The 23880-nt window shown below is 42.3% G+C and overlaps 1 protein-coding gene across 1 annotated transcript; it reads left to right on the top strand.

The window, feature by feature from the left end:
- Positions 1–4767: 4767 nt before the first annotated feature.
- Positions 4768–23114, top strand: LOC139410617 (geranylgeranyl transferase type-1 subunit beta-like). Its single transcript, XM_071155931.1, has 9 exons — positions 4768–4938; positions 6314–6432; positions 12531–12598; positions 13004–13155; positions 13626–13758; positions 14873–14918; positions 17852–18036; positions 18738–18846; positions 21229–23114. Exons 1-9 carry the CDS (start codon positions 4811–4813, stop codon positions 21375–21377), a joined length of 1089 nt encoding a protein of 362 aa, XP_071012032.1. The 5' UTR covers positions 4768–4810; the 3' UTR covers positions 21378–23114.
- The last annotated feature ends 766 nt before the right edge of the window (positions 23115–23880 follow it).

Below are 23880 nucleotides of genomic sequence, written 5' to 3'. Positions count from 1 at the left end.
TACACCTGTTATTTGTCTTGCTACTTATTCTGAAATTAATATTATTATAGAAGTGCATTTGACGGTAAACATTTTACATTCTTCAAATATATTTAGCCTCCAGTGTACAAAAAAAACAAAAACATTTCAAACGTTGCAATGCAAAAGAATGGGAAACTGAGCAGAGTTGGGTTGGAAAACAGAAGGTTGAGCTCTGCTGAAGTCCCCATTTATCTTGTGTGATTTATTGAGGATGACCACCTGGATGAAACTTGAGAAACCCGTTTCGGATATGAAGAGGTGGTGGGTGAAGTAAAGGCTGTGAGGATCACGGGAAGTGGGCTTGGATCGCCTCTCAGGGAAATGGACAAGAGGGCGGTTACGCCCGAATGGTTGTTGGATGTGGAGATGTCGTCAGAGGAACCCATAGAGGTCGTTAAGAAAACGGGCAGGGGGAAAAGGAAGAAAGTGGAACATATTAAATGAGATTGAGGGTGAATTAACTGCGGTCGCAGGTGCAGTCGTCCTGTCCGTGATTGAAGATGATTTTGGCCCAATTAGAGTGAGATTTTTGGACATAATGGATCGTTGCCTTCTGGTTGATCCATATGTGGTGTCAGGTTGTGTGGAGAAGAGGTTGGGTCAGTGAAAGTGGCTCGAAGTGAAATTGTGTTTTTCTGCCGTCCAGAGGGAGCGTGCGCTCCACACCATGCGACTGGGGTCAAGAACTGTGACTTGCTATGTTATTCGGAGCAGGGTGCCATTGAAAGGAGTGATAACTGGTGTGGTGTTGAGGAGGATTAACTGAGATTGAAGATTATCAATATCTGTGATGCTCGCTGTGTCGTGCGACACAGAGAAGACACTGTATTACTGAGTTGGGATGCAGAGTCTTTAAAAGATAAAGTCAAGTTAGGGTCTGTAAGTTATCCCGTGAGAGCTTTTGTCCTGAATTAATTAACGTGTTTGAGGTGTCAAGCTTATGGTCATGTGGCAGCAGTGTAGGAGGGAGATTCCTAGATGTGAGAAGTGTACAGGAGGACATGAGACAAAGGAATGTGTAGTATTGGTGGAAAAATGTGTGTGTTTGTGTGAAAACTGTAGGGGTACCCATGGTGCTGGAGATGAGAGGTGTCCTGTGAGAGAAAGGCAGGTTGAGGTTGCCAGGATCAGAGCAGTACAGAAGGTGTCATATGCTGAGGCAGTGAAGAGAGTAGTACAGGAAGATTGGTCCAGAGTAAGGGTCCCTGTGAGTAGGCTGAGGTCAATAGAGAGTGATAGGATGTGCTTCAGTAAGGTAGTTTTTTTGGCAGTCATGGTTGTCCACTGTACCGCAGGAATGGAATGTAAATCACAGAGGATAGATGTTGTGGTTGCAGAGAAGTACTTGGGTGTCACAGGAGGTTGGTGGCACCTTAATTGGGGAGGATGGGCTTGTGGTAATGGCTGGAGCGGAATAGGTAGAATGTTAGAAAATGCATCAAACACATGGTTTGATGCCATTCCATTTGTGCTGTTGCAGACATTATAATCCGTCCTCCCCTCAGCAGCCTCCACTGTTGGGTGCATGAGATTTTATTACAGAAGAGTTACAAGGTGTTTTGAGTAATAGTATCCCATCCTCCCAGGCGGCTGGCCTGGCTTAGGATCAGATAGGGCCAAAGTAGTGGAATAGTGGTGAGACTTTTAATGGGTGTAGTGTTTGTTGGTCTGGCAAATCTTTCACAAAGTGTAATGATACTACACAAATGTAGGCCTGATACACAGCCAATACAGTAGGTGGTGGAATGCACCTATAACATTTGTTTGCGGACCGCTATAATACCAAAGAAGAAGTAGAAGTGTAAAAGAAGGCACGTGTGGTGAGTCTCACCCATTTCGAGAACTATGATGTGTCATGCGTTGTTGTTCAGAGCAGGGTATTTGTAAAGGGGATAATACCTGGTGTCTTGAGGGACGTTGATGTTGGACAAATGAAGAATATCCCAGGAGTGGTTGATGCACATTGGATGAATCGTGTGGTGAATGGAGTGAACGTAACGAGTCTGTCTGTTCTTCTGTTTTTTTTAATACGGAGTCCCTCCCTGCCCAGGTGAAGTTGTGGTATGTGAATCATGTCGGAGCGTTCGACCCAAGACTGATACAGTGTAATTATCACTATATGGCTTTCGGATATGCCAAGTGTCTGTAGAAGAGAAAAGCTGAGATCAACACCATTATCCCAGAAACCCTAGATCCACTCCAATTTGCATACCGCCCAAACAGATCCACAGATGATACAATCTCTATTGCACTCCACACTGCCCTTTCCCTCCTGGACAAAAGGAACACCTACATGTGAATGCTATTCACTGACTACAGCTCAGCGTTGATTGTAGAAAAGTACCCTCAAAGCTCATCACTAAGCTAAGGATCCTGGGACTAAACACCTCCCTCTGCAACTGGATCCTGGACTTCCTGATGGGCCTCCCCCAGGTGGTGAGGGTGCGTACTCAGTCCCCTCCTGTACTCCCTGTTCACCCACGACTGCATGGCCAGGCATAACTTCAACACCATCATTAAGTTTGCAGACGACACAACAGTGGTAGGCCTGATCACCGACAACGACGAGACAGCCTATAGGGAGGAGGTCAGAGACCTGGCTGGGTGGTGCCAGAATAACAACCTATCTCTAAACGTAAACAAGACTAAGGAGATGATTGTGGACCACAGGAAAAGGAGGACCGAGCACGCCCCCATTCTCATCCACGGGGCTGTAGTGGAGCAGGTTGAGAGCTTCAAGTTCCTTGGTGTCCACATCAACAACAAACTAGAATGGTCCAAACACACCAAGACAGTTGTGAAGAGGGTACGTCAAAGCCTATTCCGCCTCAGGAAACTAAAAAGATTTGGCATGGGTCCTCAGATCCTCAAAGGGTTCTACAGCTGCAACATCGAGAGCATCCTGACTGGTTGCATCACTGCCTGGTCGGCAATTGCTCGGTCTCTGACCGCAAGGTACTCAAGTGTAGTGCGAATGGCCCAGTACATCACTGGGGCTAAGCTGCCTGCCATCCAGGACCTCTACACCAGGCGGTTTCAGAGGAAGGCCCTAAAAATGGTCAAAGACCTCAGCCACCCCAGTCATAGACTGTCTCTCTACTACCAAGCGGTACCAGACTGCCAAATCTGGAACAAAAAGGCTTCTCAACAGTTTTTACCCCCAAACCTTAAGACTCCTGAACAGGTAATCAAATAGCTACCTGGACTATTTACACTGTGTGCTCCCCCCAAACCCTCTTTTACGCTGCTGCTACTCTCTGTTTATCAAATATGCATAGTCACTTTAACTATACATTCATGTACATACTACCTCAATTGGCCCGACCAACCAGTGCTCCCGCACATTGGCTAACCGGGATATCTGCATTGTGTCCCGCCACCCGCCAACCCCTCTTTACGCTACTGCTACTCTCTGTTCATCATATATGCATAGTCACTTTAACCATATCTACATGTACATACTACCTCAATCAGCCTGACTAACCGGTGCCTGTATATAGCCTCGCTACTGTTATTTTCCACTGTCTTTTAACTGTTGTTTTTATTTCTTTACTTACCTATTGTTCACCTAATACCTTTTTTGCACTGTTGGTTAGAATCTGTATGTAAGCATTTCACTGTAAGGTCTACTACACCTGTTGTATTCAGTGCACGTGACAAATAAACTTAGATTTGATTTGATTTGTGGAAAAGTAGATTGTTGTATGGATTGTTGCAATTGTGGTGGGAACCATGAAGCTACATCTTTGAAATGCCCGAAGACTGCGAAAGAGAATGCGGGTGCCAGAGGCAGGGCTGTCTAGAGCGTTTCATATCAAATTAAATTTTATTTGTCACATACACGTGTTTAGCAGATGTTATTGCAGGTGTAGCAAAATGCTTGTGTTTCTAGCTCCAGCAGTGCAGTAATATCTAACAGGTAATATCTAACAATACACACAATCTAAAGTAATGAAATTTACTGAAGAATATATCAATATTTGGATGAGCAATGTCAGAGGAGCATAGACTAAGGTACAGTAGAATAGGACAAAATACAGTATATGCAAATGAGATGACTAATGCAAAATATGTAAACATTATTAAAGTGACTAGTGTTCCAATTATTAAAGTGGCCAGTGATTTCAAGTCTATGTATAGGGCAGCAGCCACTAATGTGCTAGTGATGACTATTTAACAGTCTGATGGCCTTGAGATAGAAGCTGTCAATGTAGAGGCTGTCAAAAGAGTTGAGGGAACGAATTGTCTGGAGACTCCACGGTGTTGGATAGGCCTTCACTGCAGCCTGCAGAGTTTGCCTCTTATCAGCAGGATCCAGATACTTACTGTATGTTACATATTAATTTTTAAGTAGGTGGACTTTGGGTTTTTGGCAATGGTGATTAATTGCGCTGCCGGAGTGGAGAAGAAGTCCAGTAAGATTGCTGTCATTTTGTCTGCGGCAATGAGCTATAACAAGAATGCGATCTGCACTAGAACGGTTCCTGGGATTGAAAGATCTTTCAGTGGTGGAGTTATATGGAGTGCCACCCTCTCATTCCCCACAGCCTGAGAAGGGAGATATGGAATTTTGTTTATTAAGAAGTGGGACTTATTTTTTATTTGTTACGTTTCAGTTTGTGTGGAATAAGGTCCCAACTCCCCATTTTTTGCCTGTACGGTTTCCGTTTTTCGCCCCAGGCCAGTTGGTGGCGGTAATGCACCATAAACGTTGGATGCCAACCGCCGTTAAACCGCAACAAAGAAGGTTGCAAAGCCTGTTTACGCGGAAGTTGTTTCAAACTCAAAGATGGCGGAAGAAGAGAACCCTCTTGCCGAATTTGAACAAATTGACTTTTTAAAAGATCGACATGTACGATTCTTTCAAAGATGTCTTCAAGTTTTACCAGAGAGATATTCATCATTAGAAACAAGCAGGTACATATGTTGGCATGAATAATTATCTCTTATTTTCATTTGACAACGTCTTCGCTAGCCAGAATGCTAATGAGTGACAGACGAGCCTGCCAGTGCCGCTGTCATCAGGCCAAAAGTGTTTTTGTTAATTAACGCTAGCTAGCTATAGCATTTTCAGACAACATACTCAATATAAAAATTGCAACTAAACATTGGTGCTTTTTGCAATGCAACCAACTGAATTAGCTTGCTACCGTCAGGTACCTAACGCTAGGTACGTTTTATGGACATCCTATTATCTCGAGATAGTTAGCCAGTCAGGCTAAAATCGAACTATCACATAGAGTTGGCCAACTTTAGATTTGATTCAGTTATGGTCACTACTATCCGTGATCCTTGGGACATCCCTGGCTTAAACCCTAACCTCTACCCTAACCGAGGAACGCTCAACTCCGTTCTCTTATATCGAGACGGATATAAATACATAGGTTTTTAATAAACGTAAATCAAATACGACCGACTGTTTCCTTTTTGAGATAACATTATATTCAATTTTGGAGCAACAGCAATGAGCAAACAGTAGGTTGTATTTGATTAACGTATAATGACTCAAGACGGAGCCAGATATAAAAATAGTCTAACCAGAAGGAAAAAACCATCCTCCTACTACTGCTGGCCGTTGCAGATTCTGCCATTACAATCCCAAAGTTGCAGGCTACACCAGGGTCGGCAACCTTTTCCATTTGGAGTGTCAATTTATCATACAATTTCTACGGATCTGCTGCCAGTTACGATTGATGGTGACTCTGTTGTTGGTAGAAAATCCTGCAACCAGTTATTAAAACTCTGCCTCAATATGAGAACTGAATTGAGCATTCCACAGCTACCCTAACCTTTTACCTTAACCATTGTAAACGTCAACTTCAATGGGTTAGGGACGTCTCAGTGATCCATGTTAGCACTGACCATTCAGATATAGCTTGCTAGTTAGTGGCCATAGCTGCCATAGCTTAGTGGCTGTAGCTGGAGTTCTGCTATCATGCCAACTCCCTGTCACTCATTCTGTCATTGTCATGCCAACAACACAAACAGGTCTGGACTGGGACCAGGCTTAGTTGGTCATTTAAAAGCATAGATACATAATACAGCACACAATATTTGTTGATTAGTGGTTTTCAAAAACAAACTAGCTATCTAAGTGGTGCACTTGGATTGTTTGGAGTCCTCTAGCTATCCAACTAACACATGGTGTTGGCTATCCAGCTGTCATCATGTAAAGTAACCACTCATATGATTTAGTTTTCAGTTCTTACCTCAAATATGCTGTGGCTAATTCTAATAGTATAATATTACTAGGTGAATAACTGTTTGTTTACCTTTGTCCCTCCCTGTCTAGGTTGACCATTGTGTTCTTTGCGCTCTCTGGTCTTGATGTCCTGGATTCTCTTAATGTAATAGACAAGCCCAGCTTGATTGAATGGGTCTACTCACTACAAGTCATTCCTACAGAAGACCGTAAGTGCTGCGTTGTAGATTGTATTGTTTTGGGGCATTCATGTTTCAACGGCCTTCAGGAGGCTTCCAAGCACGCACACGTAATTCACTTCATTTTGGTGGAACAGAAGAAGGGAGAAATTAACAGTCAGCTAAAACCAACTGAGTTTTTTTGTATCCCTTGGTAGACTGTTGGCTACTAAAAAGCAACCATTTAGCCTAGTCTTCTCTGGTTTAGGGGTTATTTGCTCTCTACTCTTAGATTATGTGCATAATACACTGTGCCAAGTACAGTCGATCAGTGTGAATTCTAGGGCCATTTAGCTATAACAGTTCTGTTCTGAACACCTCCAAAACAAAGGTCATGTGGTTTGGTAAGAAGAATACCCCTCTTCCCACAGGTGTTATTACTACATCTGAGGGTTTAGAGTTTGAGGTAGTCACCTCATACAAGTACTTGGGAGTATGGCTAGATGGTGCACTGTCCTTCTCTCAGCACATATCAAAGGTGTAGGCTAAAGTTAAATCTAGACTTGGTTTCCTCTATCGTAACTCTATCGTAAAGCCAAACTAACCCTGATTTAGATGACCATCCTACCCATGCTAGATTACGGAGACATAATTTATAGATCGGCAGGTAAGGGTGCTCTCGAGCGGCTAGATGTTCTTTCCCATTCGGCCATCAGATTTTCCACCAATACTCCTTATAGGACCAATTCACTGCACTCTATACTCCTCTGTGAACTGGTCATCTCTGTGAACCTGACGCAAGACCCACTCCACTGGTTGATGCTTCTTTATAAACCCTTTTCGGCCTCACTCCCCCCAATCTGGGATATCTTCTGCAGCCCTCATCCTCCACATAAACACCCGTTCTGCCAGTCACATTCTGTTAAAGGTCCCCAAAGCGCACACATCCCTGGGTCACTCGTCTTTTCAGTTTGCTGCAGCTAGCGACTGGAACGAGCTGCAACAAACACTCAAACTGGACAGTTTTATCTCAATCTCTTCATTCAAAGACTTAATCATGGTGACTGTTACTGACAGTTGTGGCTGCTTTGTGTTATATATATTTGTCTCTACCTTCTTGACCTTTGCGCTGTTGACTTTGCCCAATAATTTTTGTACCATGTTTTTGTGCTGCTAGTGCTACCATGTTGTGTTGCTACAATGCTGTTTTGTCATGTTTTGCTGTCTGAGGTCTCTCTTTATGTAGTGTTGTCTCTCTTGTTGTGATGTGTGTTTTGTCCTATATTTATATTGTATTTATTTATTAATCCCAGGCCCCTGTCCCCGCAGGAGGCCTTTTGGTAGGCCGTCATTGTAAATAAGAATTTATCTTAACTGACTTGCCTAGTTAAATAAAATAAAAATGTGTCAGACATTGACACAGGTTGTAGAAGTGCTCATATGTACTAGAGTTTGCGAGGCATGTATTTGGCCAGCAGCCATACTTTTTCACTTGCCCCACCCAACATCCTGTAGTTTGCATATTTTAAAGAGCTCACTCCTCTGGATGATGGGCCAACTCTGACCATCTGCTCAGTGCTCACTTTTTAAATTATTCAGGCGCTGAACGCAAATCAAATCTTATTGGTCACATACACATATTTAGCAGATGTTATTGCGGCTGTAGCGAAATGCTTGTGTTTCTAGCTCCAACAGTGCAGTAGTATCTAACAATTCACAACAATACACACACGTCTAAAAGTAAAAGAATGTAATTAATAAATACATTTATATTACAACAAGCAATGTCGGAGGGGCATTGACTAAAATACAGTAGAATAGAATACAGTATGTAAACATTTATTAAAGTGACTAGTGTTCCATTATTAAGAACTTATTTGTCCATTGGACACAGAAAGCTACAGACATATGTTACTTGTCTGGCCTGCTAATATTCAGAGAATTGCATCTCTCCTTTATAAAGCTGACCCTACCCGCTAGATGGCAGCATTGTGCCTAGTTGAGTTGCCCTGCAGCAACAGACAATGACTTGTGTTTATGGAGTGTTATAAAATAGTATCAGAGTAGAAGTGCTGATCTAGGATCGCTTTATGAATATGGGATCTGATTTTAGAACAGTACACACAGAACCTATTTATGCATTCATTTCCTTAAATGTAATTTATTATTATTACAGGTTTTTATTTTTTTTAGCTGGTAGATCAGCTTTAATATTGCAGATACAGTGGGGCAAAAAAGTATTTAGTCAGCCACCAATTGTGCAAGTTCTCCCACTTAAAAAGATGAGGCCTGTACTCTTCATCATAGATACACTTCAACTATGACAGACACAATGAGAGAAAAAAAATCCAGAAAATCACATTGTAGGATTTTTAATGAATTTATTTGCAAATTATGGTGGAAAATAAGTATTTGGTCAATAACAAAAGTTTATCTCAATACTTTGTTATATACCCTTTGTTGGCAATGACAGAGGTCAAACGTTTTCTGTAAATCTTCACAAGGTTTTGGCCCATTCCTCCATGCAGATCTCCTCTAGAGCAGTGATGTTTTGGGGCTGTTGCTGGGCAACACGGACTTTCAACTCCCTCCAAAGATTTTCTATGGGGTTGAGATCTGGAGACTGGCTAGGCCACTCCAGGACCTTGAAATGCTTCTTACGAACACACTCCTTCGTTGCCCGGGCGGTGTGTTTGGGATCATTGTCATGCTGAAAGACCCAGCCACGTTTCATCCTCAATGCCCTTGCTGATGGAAGGAGGTTTTCACTCAAAATCTCACGATACATGGCCCCATTCATTCTTTCCTTTACACGGATCAGTCGTCCTGGTCCCTTTGCAGAAAAACAGCCCCAAAGCATGGTGTTTCCACCCCCATGCTTCACAGTAGGTATGGTGTTCTTTGGATGCAACTCAGCATTCTTTGTCCTCCAAACACGACGAGTTGAGTTTTTACCAAAAAGTTATATTTTGGTTTCATCTGACCATATGACATTCTCCCAATCTTCTTCTGGATCATCCAAATGCTCTCTAGCAATCTTCAGACGGGCCTGGACATGTACTGGCTTAAGCAGTGGGACACGTCTGGCACTGCAGGATTTGAGTCCCTGGCGGCGTAGTGTGTTACTAATGGTAGGCTTTGTTACTTTGGTCCCAGCTCTCTGCAGGTCATTCTGGGATGTTTGGAATTTTTGCTCACCGTTCTTGTGATCATTTTGACCCCACGGGTTGAGGTCTTGCGTGGAGCCCCAGATCGAGGGAGATTATCAGTGGTCTTGTATGTCTTCCATTTCCTAATAATTGCTCCCACAGTTGATTTCTTCAAACCAAGCTGCTTACCTATTGCAGATTCAGTCTTCCCAGCCTGGTGCAGGTCTACAATTTTGTTTCTGGTGTCCTTTGACAGCTCTTTGGTCTTGGCCATAGTGGAGTTTGGAGTGTGACTGTTTGAGGTTGTGGACAGGTGTCTTTTATACTGATAACCAGTTCAAACAGGTGCCATTAATACAGTTAACGAGTGGAGGACAGAGGAGCCTCTTAAAGAAGAAGTTACAGGTCTGTGAGAGCCATAAATCTTGCTTGTTTGTAGGTGACCAAATACTTATTTTCCACCATTTTTAACAAATAAATTCATAAAAAATCCTACAGTGTAATTTTCTGGATTTTTTTCTCCTCATTTTGTCTGTCATAGTTGAAGTGTACCTATGATGAAAATTACAGGCCTCTCATCTTTTTAAGTGGGAGAACATGCACAATTGGTGGCTGACTAAATACTTTTTTGCCCCACTGTAGATGGTGGCTTCCATGAATGCAATTGTCTGCATCATTTCCAATCCCCCCCCCCCCCCCATATATTTTTGTGTGTTCACACAGTACCAGTCAAATGTCGACACACCTACTAATTTCAGGTTTTTCTTATTTTCTACATTGTAGAATAATAGTGAAGACATCAAAACTATGAAATAACACATCGAAGCATGTAGTAACCAAAAAAGTGACAAATCAAAAATATTTTATATTTGCCTTGATGACATCTTTGTACACTCTTGGCATTCTCTCAACCTGCTTCATGAGGAATGCTTTTCCAACGGTCTTGAAGGAGTTCCCACATATGCTGAGCACTTGTTGGCTGCTTTTCCTTCACTCTACGTTCCAACTCATCCCAAACTATCTCAATTGAGTTGAGGTCGGGTGATTGTGGAGACCAGGTCATCTGATGCAGCACTCCATCACTCTCCTTCTTGATCAAATAGTCCTTACACAGACTGTAGGTGTGTTGGGTCATTGTCCTGTTGAAAACTAATTATAGTCCCACTGGAATTCTAAATAAATCACTGACAGTGTCACCAGCAAAGCACCACCACACCTCCTCCATGCTTCACGGTGGGAACCACATATGCGGAGATCATCCGTTCACCTACTCTGGCTCTCACAAAGACATGACAGTTGGAACCAAAAATCTCAAATTTGGACTCATCAGACCAAAGGACATATTTCCACCGGTCTAATGTCCATTGCTCGTGTTTCTTGGCCCAAGCAAGTCTCTTCTTATTATTGGTGTCTTTCGGTAGTGGTGTGAGAGTGTGCAAAGCTGTCATCAAGGCAAAGGGTGGCTCCTTTAAATAATATAACATATATTTTGATTTGTTTAACACTTTTTTTGGTTACTACATGATTCCATATGTGTTATTTCATAGTTTTGATGTCTTCACTATTATTCTACTATGTAGAAGATTGTAAAGAAATATAATATTGACAGTATTTTTTACAATAGTAATCTTTTGTTTGTTTTTGAGGTCCCATCCTTCAGCTAAACCCCTCCCATCTATCTCTGAATATCTGCCATATATTTTTCAACTGTGCTGTGATGTTTCACAAAAGTTATATTCTCATAGTTTCAACAGATACACATTTTTTGCTAAAAGTGTTATTAAATTATTGATCAATATGTTTTTTTAAATCACCCAGCAGTGCTATTTGCAGAGTTAGCTCCAGGTAAATGTTGCAATTCTTCAGCCATTTGTGAACCTGCATCCAAAAACAAGCTGCATATGGACAGTACCAAAACAAATGATCTAATGAATCTGTCTCTTTGCAGCAAAACCTGCAGATCTGGGATGGTTGTATCCCCCATATATATACTGTAACATTCTATTGGTTGCAAGAATTTTGTATAATCATTTTAAATTGGAAAAACTCAAAGTTTTAAATCAAGCATTGTTTTGTTTATTAGTTAAAACAAATGTGCCATGGAATCGGTACATCAAATCTTTTCCCAGCTATTTTTCAGTCTATATGGCACATCTGTCACTTATTTGGTCCTTAAATGAAACTGGTATACTTTTTTATTTATCCCAATTTGCTTTAACCAATTTGGTCTTTAATGCACGGCCGACAGACAAGTTCCTTACTTTCTCCCCCTTCCACTTGCCTCTTCCATTTTTGTGGTAATCCTGCAGTTAGTTGGTTGTAATTTTGAGTAGAGCAGACATTTCCATGTATTTTTCGTTAGCTGCATGTATGACAACTTCACCAGTCCTATTTATGATATAATTGACATAGATTATACCATTTAAAATATAAATAAATACTAATATATATTTTTTTTTATCAATTAGTATATTTGAGTTTACCCATACTATTTGTTGTAGTATTGTAGTATTTGGTGGATTAAACTGAAATTGCATCCAACCTTCTATGGCTTGTTTTAAAAAATAGCGATATTCTGGAGATTTCATTTTCAAATATCTGAAAGTGATAGGTTGTAATCTGAATAAAGGGAAAAAAGCTCATCTTGAACATGGGGTGAGACTTTCTTACTAATCTGCTAGTGTATCAGTTTGGATTAAAGTATACGCCTTTAGTGAGAATTCTAATGCTTTAATATTTAATAATTTCTGCCCTCCAAATTCATATTCATTATATAAATAGGCCTGTTTAATTTTGTCTGGCTTGTCGTATCGTATAAAATAATATTTTTTTGCTCATATAATTTCAAAAGCAAGATGTTAAGTGTAAACAGGGCCATAGTTAATCTGCAGTATGATTAAGGAGTTAATCGGGTGATCTTTCCATGTTTATGTCGTCTGGCATTACCATTGTTTCTCATACAACAAAATCCAATTCAAATATTTTGTGTGCCTCCCCCAGAATCCAATTTAGGACGTTGTGGGTTTCGAGGGTCATCACACATTGGAGTTCCATACAGCACCTCCAAGGTATTGATCTTGAAACACATCCTTGTTCAACGTATTGATTAAGTGGTTGCCATTAAAGGGATATTTTGAAATGTTTTGCAATAAAGCCCTTTATCTACTTCCCTAGAGTCAGATGAATTTGTGGATACCATTTATGCGTACAGTATGAAGGAAGTTAGAGGTAGTTTCATGAGCCAATTCTAACTAGTGTTAGTGCAATGACTGGAAGTCTTCGGGATCAGCTAGCATGCTTCCCTTTAAATGTCTTTGGCTGTGTTGACACAGGCACCCCAATCTGGTATTTTGCCCAATGATTGACATTAGTGCTGATCTGATTGGTCCAAAAACGGAAAGAAATTCTGAATTGGGCTGTCTGTGTAACACAGCCTATATAAGCTAGCTGATTCAATCAATTTGCCTCCCCAGGGCCCAGGAGTATCCCACCCGTATGACAGTGGCCATGTGGCCATGACGTACACTGGCCTGGCCTGCCTGGTCCTACTGGGGGACGACCTGAGTCGTGTCAATAAGGAGGCCTGTCTGATGGGCCTGAAAGCCCTGCAGCTGGAGGACGGAAGGTAAACACCCAGTCACTCTCCTCTGTCTTTACCATAATCTACTAACAATGAGTTACTGTTTTTCTTTTTCTTTCTTCCTGGTAGTGCCTTGAGCAAGTCCCTTAACATACACAATTGCTCCAGGGGCACTGTGCCTGATCCAATGCTTCCAACCCAATGAGGGGTGGGTGTTCGGTTGTGAGCATAATGACACATTTCTGTTTCTTGTCCAAGAACACATTTCTGTTGTTCTTGGACAAGTATTCTTCTGTGAGTTTTTGGTACTTTATAGGTCTTTGTGCTTTATCTGAAAGGAGACCCTGTTTAACCATGTCAAATTGGGCGACCACTGTGTGAGACAGATCACGCGTCTTGTTTGAAAGTATTGTTCTGAGAGGATTTAACCAGTAAAACACTTTGACACATCACACCTCATCCTTACTAGTAGAAAAACAAATCTATTTAACATCTGCCGCGATGTCTGATTCCAGTTTCTATGCGGTCCCAGAAGGAAGTGAAAATGACATGAGGTTTGTGTACTGCGCAGCATGCATCTGCTACATGCTCGATGACTGGTCAGGCATGGACATCAAGAAGGCCATCGACTACATCAGGGGAAGTATGGTAAGTCAGCTGTTTCACTTAGTCTCTGTCATCAAGCGTCCTGCGGCCCTGAGCCTTGTCAGTATTCTCTAGAAGGGTTCAATCCTCAACCGCTGACCTCTTCCTACTAAATGTACTCTCAAATACTCAAATCTACTTGCTAGATTGTAAAACTGTTTTAAACCAACATTGGTTAAACACAGTGTTTATTTCTCGTATCATAGACAACATGTCAGAGAGGTAGGTCTAGGTCAAACAGCTCATCTTGAAGGTGCATTGGAATCAAAGGGCCCTCCCCTGTTAACAGCCTGACTTTAACAACCCTCTCTACAGTCCACGACTTCAGAGAGAAACAGTTCACGCAGAATTCACCCCAAAACAAAATGTCTGAGGGTTTTGTTACCATCCTGTCTTCATTCTCCCCTCTGCAAGTTACAGGGGGCTGGCCAGACGGGGGTTAGGAGAGCAGGCACTACTGGATCCTGCTCGGTATAATGATAGTGATGGTCTCCCCTGTGACCTCCCCTGTGATTCCCCCCTTTGTTCCTATGTAATCCAACAGAAGATGATATAATCCAGTCTACAGTCCACAGGGCAGGCAGCGGTATTCCTGTTTAGGTGGCTGTAGTGGATAACACTGAGCTGTGGTGTGTGTGTGTGTGTTGTTTGGACCATGCTGTTGGCTGGTTTTTAAGAGGACTCCGGGGTTATTCTCAGATGCCTATAAATAGAGGATATGATCCCACGGGAGGAAAGGCCTTTACTGCACTCTAATCCTCTTACTCATTCAAATTTGGTTGGATTTTATCTCCTGGGGCATGGAGCTCCAGTAAACCTCACTACCTTCAAAATTGTTACTTCCTCATTGTTATTGTCCCCAAAGCTGGTCTGTCTCATCAAGTGTGTGTGTATGAAGTGTGGTTTCGTACGGTATGCAAGCAGCACTGTTGACATGGATTGCTCCACGTGGTTAATTGAGCAGCTTGTTTCCTGATCTCTCCTTACATCATAGATCACATCTGTCACACCACACTTGATCTGAAAGTTATTACATGGTTTCAGTGATGGCTATCCATCCCTCACATGGTCTTTGGTGCTATGTTTGTCTAATAGAATGTTGTTTTTGCTTCCTTAGTCATATGACAATGGCATTGGCCAGGGGGCTGGATTGGAATCGCATGGTGAGTATGACATGCAGCACTGGAGATTGATGGATATTATGGTTCTAGAAAGGGATTAGCCATTAGTCCAAAACCATATTACAACAAATGTCCTTTTTCCCAAGTATGTGGTACATTTTCACAACTCTTAATACAAAACTCCAAAACTGGTCACACAACTTGTAACACAGCCAGTCTTTCATTCAAAACCTGTCATGGTGCATTCATTTGGATTGTAAAACCATACAACCATTGATTCAAAATGTTAGTTGATTGTGAAATGTAATGAGAACATTGGTTTAATCACCAAAACGCAACAAAATAATACACTATATATACAAAAGTATGTGAACAACCCTTTAAATTTGTGGATTTGGCTATTTCGGCCACACCCGTTGCTGACAGGTGTATTACATCGAGCACACCGCCATGCAATCTCCATAGACAAACATTGGCAGTCGAATGGCCTTTCTGAAGAGATCAGACTTTCAACATGGCACCGTCATAGGATGCCACCTTTCCAACAGGTCAGGTGGTCAAATTTCTGTCCTGCTACAGCTGCCCTGGTCAACTGTGAGTGCAGTTATTGTGAACTGGAAACGTCTAGGAGCAACAACGGCTCAGCCACAAAGTGGTAGGCCACACAAGCTTTGTGGCAACAGTTTGGGGAAGGCCCTTTCCTGTTTCAGCATGACAATGCCCCCGTGCACAAAGTGAGGTCCATACTGAAATGGTTTGTCGAGATCGGTGTTGAAGAACTTGACTAGCCTGCACAGAGCCCTGTCTCAATACCATCAAACACCTTTGGGAAGAATTAGAACGCGGTCTGCGAGCCAGGCCTAATCGCCCAACATCAGTGCCCGATCTCACTAATGCTCTTGTGGCTGAATGGAAGGAAGTGTTTCAACATCTAATGGAAAGCCTTCCCAGAAGTGTGGAGGCTGTTATAGCAGCAAAGGCGGGACCAGCTTCGTATTAATGCCTGTGATTTTGGAATGAGATGTTCGACGAGCAGGTGTCCACATACTTTTGATCATGTAGTGTATCTTTTCGACGTAGTCGTTTTAACTACTAGTTAATCCGGTAGCAAACAATTTAAGATACGTGTTTCAAATCGCCCTTAGAAGTGCTGAAGTTAGGCTTCCCGAGTGGCGCAGCAGTCTAAGGCACTGCATCGTAATGTTGTGTCATAACCGGCCGTGACCGGGAGTCCCATAGAGCACAATTGGCCCAGCATCGTCTGAGTTAGGGGAGGGTTTGGCTGGGGGGCTTTACTTGGCTCATCGCGCTCTTGCGACTCCTTGTGGCGGTGCGGCTGTCTTCCGGGTTAAACAAACTGGTGTTAAAAAGCGTGGCTTGGCAGGTCATTTTTCGGAGGACGCATGACTCTACCTTCGCCTCACCCGAGCCCGTTGGGGAGTTGCAGCGATGACACAAGATCGTAATCCCGAAATTGGGGAGAAAAAGCAGGTAAAAATAAACAAAAAAGTGCTAAAATTAATATGCTACAGTACTGTAAATTACAGTAGATTACAGTTTTCACATGAGGCAATGCACTTACATTATTGACTGAAAATATAGGGTCACGAATCATGGATGGGCCCGAAACCATGCCTGAACCTCACCTCTGCTGGCTGGAACCTGACATTGTCCCACACGATGACGTCCTACCACATCATGTCCTACCACACCATCTTCTGAGATAGCTGCGCTCATGGAGATGTTTCCCCCACGTTGTCCAGGCACTTGGACGGTCGCCCGTTGGTCGATGAGGTTCCGACCCACGAAGCCGTTATTTGGCCAGGTTGAATCCCGCTTCATCAACAAAGATATACTTGTGATTCATGATTCACAGCAGCATTAAGCACTATCACCCTCCTAAAATTATATTTTGCTTAGTTAAATTTACAGTATAGTTCTAGAATGATATCGTGAAGTAGCATGTGCATTAATAGTAACAGTAATACAGTATATAGTGCTGTACCTGAACATACTCGGCCCGCAGCTGTTTCACCCGGTCGTTGTTTCTCTCAAAAGGCACCAGGTAAATGTCTTTCATAGATACCTGGTACCTCTTCAAAAGGCGGGTGATTGTTGGTAGGCTGATGAATGCCAAATTGGCAAAGGTGTCGTCGTTCTCCTCAAAGACGTGTTTTATTTCAGACAGCGTATGTCATTTCTGGCCCTCACCATTTCCACCACTGCCCACTCCTGCTGGTTGGTCAGCACATGGCCACGCCATTGTGAACATCGCATTGTGAAAGGCAGTTACTTAACATGAAAGGTATTTCTATATGAAACACTGATTAGGTTTGATGAAAAAATGACTGTGTGATTTTGTGTGTTGTACTTTAGTCAATTGAAAATGTGCTTAAAAAGTTTTTTGGGGGGGGGAACATTTTTTAATGATATGTTTGGAGTTTTGTACTAAGAGTTTTGACATTTTACCACATGCTTGTGAAAATAATACCAAAACGAATTCCTGACAATGAAACCCTATTATTCCAGGGAAACCCTCAGGCTTAGCTAAACTACTGCTGGGAGAGATCTGCGTAATGAAACCATGGCACGTTACACAAAGCATTTCTATCAGTTCAACTCAAAGTAATAAAAACTTTTAAAAAAGTGGAAATTATAGCATTTTATTCAACCCTGGATGCAAACTATACAATTTTTAGGGGGGGAAATGTCTTGATTATTCGTATTATCTCAAATAGGTAGGTACACACATTCCTCTTAACTATCTGCAGAGTGCAAGGTCCTCCCTCATTGTTAATGGCCTCCACACAGAGCTGTTCCCCGGGCCTCTGCATCTCCCCCCACAATTACAGCTCTGCAGTTGGGAAGTGATAAGAAGGTTCTGATGCTGATGTTGTGACAGTTGAAACGGGTGATGGATAGTGGCGCTGTGCCGGTGGCTTATAAACCCTGTCATTAAGCATTCTGTCTGCCAGGTGGGTCCACGTTCTGTGCCGTCGCAGCCCTGAGTCTGATGGGCAAATTAGAGGAGATGTTCAGCCAGCGCGAGCTGAACAGGATACGGCGCTGGTGCATGATGAGACAGCAGAACGGCTTCCAAGGCCGCCCCAACAAGCCCGTCGACACGTGCTACTCCTTCTGGGTGGGCGCCACACTGGAGGTAACAGGAACTATGCTGGAACCTCCGCAGACATACCAGCGTACCATTACAGTCCATTAACGTTGCTCTATTATCGAAGTGTCCAGTCCATTAATAAAATATGTTGGTAGTATGCCCATACTCCCCTTATGTTAAAAACCTTTTTGGAGTGATGCAGTTCAATGTGTGCCGGTGCTGTAACGGATGGTCCGCCCCCAATAACGGTGTTGTTCATAATGTCATAAATAACAAGAAAGGTGCATGCCATGCATCCAATGGGACTGGGTGGCATTAGCATACGGTCTGGGAGCTCTCACTAAAGTGTCAGTGATGGCGTGTTTAGCCAACTGTCACTGTGCAATGTTTATGGAACAGGAGACGGTCAGGAATAGACCTGTCTTGAGAAATGGGCTCTGGATACATACAGTGAGTGTACAAAACATTGAGTTGCACCCCTCCCCCCACCCCCAGAACAGCCTCAATTTGTCGGCGCATTGATTCTACAAGGTGTCAAGCGTTCCATGGGGAGGCCGGCCCATATGGACTCCAATGCTTCCCACAGTTGTCAATTTGGCTGAATGTCCTTTGGGTGGTTGACAATTCTTGATACACACAGGAAACTGTTTAGCGTGATAAACCCAGCAGAATTGCAGTCCTTCACACACTTTGTTGTCTCTACACTTGACCCTTATAATCCTAAATCTAACCTATCCCATTCTCAGCTCCTAGACGTCTTTCAGTATACTAATTTCGAGAAGAACCGGAACTACATCTTGTCCACTCAGGACCGTTTGGTGGGCGGCTTCGCTAAGTGGCCAGACAGTCACCCAGGTAAGGTTACAGGTGTGGAGAGGGTGGGAGGGAGTGTTGGCCTTGTTAGTGGAAACCTCTCCGTAAACCAACACGCAGGTGTGGAGAGGGTGGGAGGGAGTGTTGGCCTTGTTAGTGGAAACCTCTCCGTAAGCCAACACGCAGGTGGCTGGGATGTCTAATTGATGAGGTGATTGTCCAGAACGAGCCCTCAGGACACAGCAGAGGAACAGGCCTCACAAAACAGGAACTGTTTGCTTCTCAGGCCATGGAGAAGGAGAATGTAGAGAACAATAAGACAAAACTATTACGCAAAATGATTGTGAGTGCATACAGTGTAGTCTAATAGTTGTTTTAAAATAATTTTGTCCCACCAGTGTGTATGTAGTATTTCATAGTTTGTATGTTGATTGCTTTTAAAGTCCCAAATGCAGTTAAAAGATATTGTACACAGAAGCACTAAACAGAAAATCTTCGTCATCATTGAAGTACACATTAATTATTTTAAAAACATTTCCACGGGACCTTGAGTCATAATTCATGTTGAAATGGCTCTTTTAATTGATTTGGATGTCTGCTTCCAAGCTGTTGTCTTTTCATTATAATTCAATAATGGTATATTTTACAATGCCTGGAAGGCTTTTAGTAGGGTCCCACGGGAGATGGATCATAGTGCATTATTTATGCTCCCTTAAAGGGCCAGTCCAACAACAATGCATCCATTGACTGTTGTATTTGTTGTTATTACTCAAAGACTGCAATTTAGGTCAATTTTGTATGTACTGTTCTTCTCTCAGGTAATGTGTACCAACCTATTCATAGGTTCCTAAGAAAAGAGAAATCTTGATAAATTTAGGATTACTATTTAAAATCACATTAGAAGTTCTATAGAGTAGAAGACTTATCAAAAGACAAAGTATGGAAAAGTGTTGATGTTTGACTCAAGACATATACTAAACAAAAATATAAACGCAACATGCAACAATTTCATTGATTTTTACTGAGTTACAGTTCATATGAGGAAATCAGTCAATTGAAATAAAGTCATTAGGCCCTAATCTATGGATTTCACATGACTGGAAATTCAGATATGCATCTGTTGGTCACACAATGGGCATCTGGATCTCGTCACAGTATTTTGGTACATTTAAATTGCCATCTATAAAATGCGTTTGTGTTTTGTCTGTGGCTTATGCCTGTCCATACCATAACCCCACCGCCAACATGGGGCAATCTGTTCACAACGTTGACATCAGAAAATCACTCGCCCACACAATGCCATACACGTAGTCTGCAGTTGTGAGGCCGGTTGGACGTATTGCCAAATTCTCTAAAACGATGTTGGAGGCGGCTTATGGTGTAGAAATTTAACGTTAAATTCTCTGGTAACAGCTCTGGTGGACATTCCTGCCGTCAGTATCCCAACTTGAGAATTCTGAGGCATTGTGTTGTGTGACGAAACTGCACATTTTAGAGTGGCCATTTATTGTCCCCAGCACAACGTGCAGCTGTTTAATCAGCTTATTGATATGCCACACCTGTCAGGTGGATGGATTATATTGGCAAAGGAGAAATGTTAATTAACGGATGTAAACAAATTTCTGCACAAAATGTGAGCAAAATAAACATTTTGTGCATATGGAAAATTTCTGGGATCTTATATTTCAGCGCATGAAACATGGGAGCAACACTACATGCTGCGTTAATTTTTTTGGTCAGTGTAATTGAGAACACAGCCAGATGTATTGGCAACCTGATAATTATCATGTCAAGATCTGTTTTATTTATAAGCGTGTAGTCAGTCCATCGTGACTGGTTGATGTATGCCGTTTTGGTAGCATGTTATATGATCTCTATTATTTACTTCATGATATTTTACGTACGGCAAATGTAAGGTTGTTAAAGGTGCTGTGTGGAACTGGTTTTCTATGTGATTTAAAAGCCCATGGCCACGTTCCAGGCTGACTACATTGCAGACACCTGCCATATGTCACAATGCCTGGATAGGTGTTTAACATATCTTGCTAACCACATAATTTGGGCTCCCGAGTGGCGCAGATTGTCTAAGGCACTGCAGACACCCTTGTTCGAATCCAGGCTGTGATTGGGGGTCCCATAGGGCTGTGCACAATTGGCCCAGCGTCATCTGGGTTTGGCCGGTGTAGGCTGTCATTGTAAATAACAATTTGTTATTAACTGACTTGCCTAGTTAAATAAAGGTTAAATACATGTTTTAAAAATCATATGATATAGCAATCTGATGTCCAACTGTGCAGTCGGTGATGTGGAACTACATGAAATGGACCTGGAACGCGACCAAAGCCACAGTGCCTTTTAAAGTGGCAGGTGCTGAGGCGTGTCACTTGGCTGACCTACTTTCCTCCTCTCTCCCGTCTGTTCCAGACCCACTGCACGCCTACTTCGGGATCTGTGGCCTGTCTCTGATAGGAGAGGCCAACCTGCGGCGAGTTCACCCCGCCCTAAACGTGAGCCAGAGGGCCTTTGAGTATCTGCAGCATCTGCACCGGACGTGGAGAGGCACCTGCACCTGACGGCCAAACCGCTGTGCCCTGCCCCAGCCTCCAAGCACTACCACAGCCCCTAAGCCATGCACAGCCCCCCCCCCCCCCAAACTTACCTTAGCAATAGAAACGATAGTGGGTACACAAAGGACACAGTCCCACTGAAATGGTTGGGAGAGGTGAATAAATAAATGATCGGGTCCATCAATAATTGAGAGCAAACTGGCGGAGTAGACGCTCAGGCCGGGAGAGAGCTCATTCTGCTTAGTGTCACATGAGCCAGATTCAGTGTTAGCTGTTTTTGAGTGATGTGTTGACTTCCCTTCCTCTGAGACATGTTCTTTAAAAGACTGAACTTCTAGCTGCTAGATCAGGGATGGGCAACTGGCGATGTGCACCCTTGTTTCTAAGCCCACGGATCAATTTCCCAAAATATTATTTTTAAGTAAAAAACGGTGGAACTCAGTTGGGGTTTTAACTTAATGTTGAGGGTTAGAATAGTAGAATACACAAGATCAAATTTCTACATTTGGTTGTGCATCAGAAGTTTTTCCTCTTCTGTCAGTCACTGACGGTCACTGAATTAGCCCATGCCAGCTAACATTTGTAAGATTGGTAAATTAGCTGGCTAGACTATCTAACCTGGTCAAATTACAGACCGTGGGACCCCTGTTGATTTTCTTAGTCGTTCTCAATCCGATATCATATTCAAAACTGCTAATATTTCTCTACTCTATGGCAAATGAGTAGAATTGCAAGAAATGTGTTAGAAAATTGCTGTCTTATCTCCGCCCCATGGCAAAATGTGTAGAATTTAGTAAAATGTAACTCTAAAACAAATTATCTTTGCTGTCAATACGGGGGCCTCTAAGATGTTTTGCTTGAAACAACATTTCACTTAGGGCCCCCAAATGGTTATGGCCAGCTCTGACTACATGTTGAGGTATGGAAGTATGTATGCAGACCCGCGAGCCACTGCAGCCCTTCATGATGAGTTCAGATTATTTGTGGACCACCCCCACCCCCATCAAAGTTGCCCATCCCTGAGCTTGATTCACTAGGTTTGTATTCTCAAAAGATCTCAGAACATTTGAATTCATTTTACTGACTTTTTGCCTCTAATTGTGTGTTCTTTGGTCAAAATGTTCTTGTCGAAAACCAACATGGTCGCTACACCAATCAAGCCTCTTGTATTTATCCAGGATCAGTGTGTTTTTAGCATCTGTATTTTGTTAACCTGTGTAGGTGGCTCCAGATATATTAACCGGTGTAGGTGGCCCCAGACATATTGTCGGGTTATGGCAGTGTGCTGTGCTCCTCAAGGCTGCCAAGTTCCTCAGACTTAATTCCCTTCTCTGAAATGTGCCTCACACAGCAGACTCTGGGCTCTCTAACCTGGGAGGGTCCTTAATAACTGTATGGACTTGCCTGTCACTGCAGATGAGTGTTATTGAGTCAAAATACACATGAATGTTTGCCTTGACATGAACAACTATATAGAAATAAGTGAAATTGAATTTATTTTTTCTATACTTTATAGAAATATTGAGTGTAGATAATATATAAATATCAATGGCATCTCTATCATGCAAGTGCTCAAAATCTAATCGTTGCTATTTCAGTGAGATAGGAGGATTTGATATGCAATGTTGATATGTGAAATAAATAATAGCATATTGTCTTTATCATGTCAAATCAACTAAACGTGCTAAAACTGGCTTGGCAGTGCATATTTATGTGAAATGAATAAAAATGCCTAACTTTTCATTGGTTCAGTGTGAGTTAGTAGCCTGTTAATGTTTCTGTGAAAATGAACAGTTAAATGTCATTATTGTCAGAGTTATGTCTAAAATCTAATTGAGGATATTGACCTTTTTCTGCTATAAAATGTATACAGCTTCCAACCTTTCATGTGACATCACATAAATCATATCACTAGCCCTAGGAGTACTTTACTTAGGTTACATAATAGCATCTGTTTTCCCCGTGAAATCTAGTAGTTAAAGATAAATGACAGTTTTTTTTCGTATTCTTTGCTCAATCCAGTGGCATGCAGGGTTCATAATGTGGCCTTGTTGTGCACGGTTACTTCCAGAATGGTCCACATTGTTTGCTGGTGGCATTGGGTGTATGACATGGGCCTTCAAAGACCCACCCCACCCACTTATGTGTTTCTACCATGTGTCCAATGAGGTGAAATCCGCGTGAAGCTGCCATCTGGTGACAACGACGCCATGCATGGAACAAGTGGCATCGCCAGTAATTACGCACAACTTAATCCTCTCAACCACCGACCTATCCAATAGAATTCACATATTTATCATAAAACAGTTGTCTTAATAGGTGGTATTCGTTACAGAACGAAATAATGTTGATTTTAAGGGATATGCTGGGAAGACCAGAATAAACTAGCCTATAATGTATGTTGTTGCAAAAACTGTTAAATAAATAACAGAATAACGTATAAACTATCAGGCAGAAAGGCATGTTTTCAGATCGTCTAGAAACATATGTAGGCTGAACTAGTATATTT

The sequence above is a fragment of the Oncorhynchus clarkii genome, chromosome 6 (genome assembly GCF_045791955.1).
Source record: "Oncorhynchus clarkii lewisi isolate Uvic-CL-2024 chromosome 6, UVic_Ocla_1.0, whole genome shotgun sequence".
Classification (NCBI taxonomy): Eukaryota; Metazoa; Chordata; class Actinopteri; order Salmoniformes; family Salmonidae; genus Oncorhynchus; species Oncorhynchus clarkii.
This window is presented reverse-complemented; position numbering and strand designations above follow the sequence as displayed.

What these genes read in the sequence shown, in the direction of transcription:
- LOC139410617 (XM_071155931.1), top strand. Translation starts at nt 4,811, where the DNA reads ATGGCGGAAGAAGAGAACCCTCTTGCCGAATTTGAACAAATTGACTTT. An exon ending in AGTCATTCCTACAGAAGACC is followed by an intron (nt 6,433 to 12,530) that starts GTAAGTGCTGCG and finishes TGCCTCCCCCAG; the next exon opens with AATCCAATTTAGGACGTTGT. An exon ending in ACTACATCAGGGGAAGTATG is followed by an intron (nt 13,759 to 14,872) that starts GTAAGTCAGCTG and finishes TTGCTTCCTTAG; the next exon opens with TCATATGACAATGGCATTGG.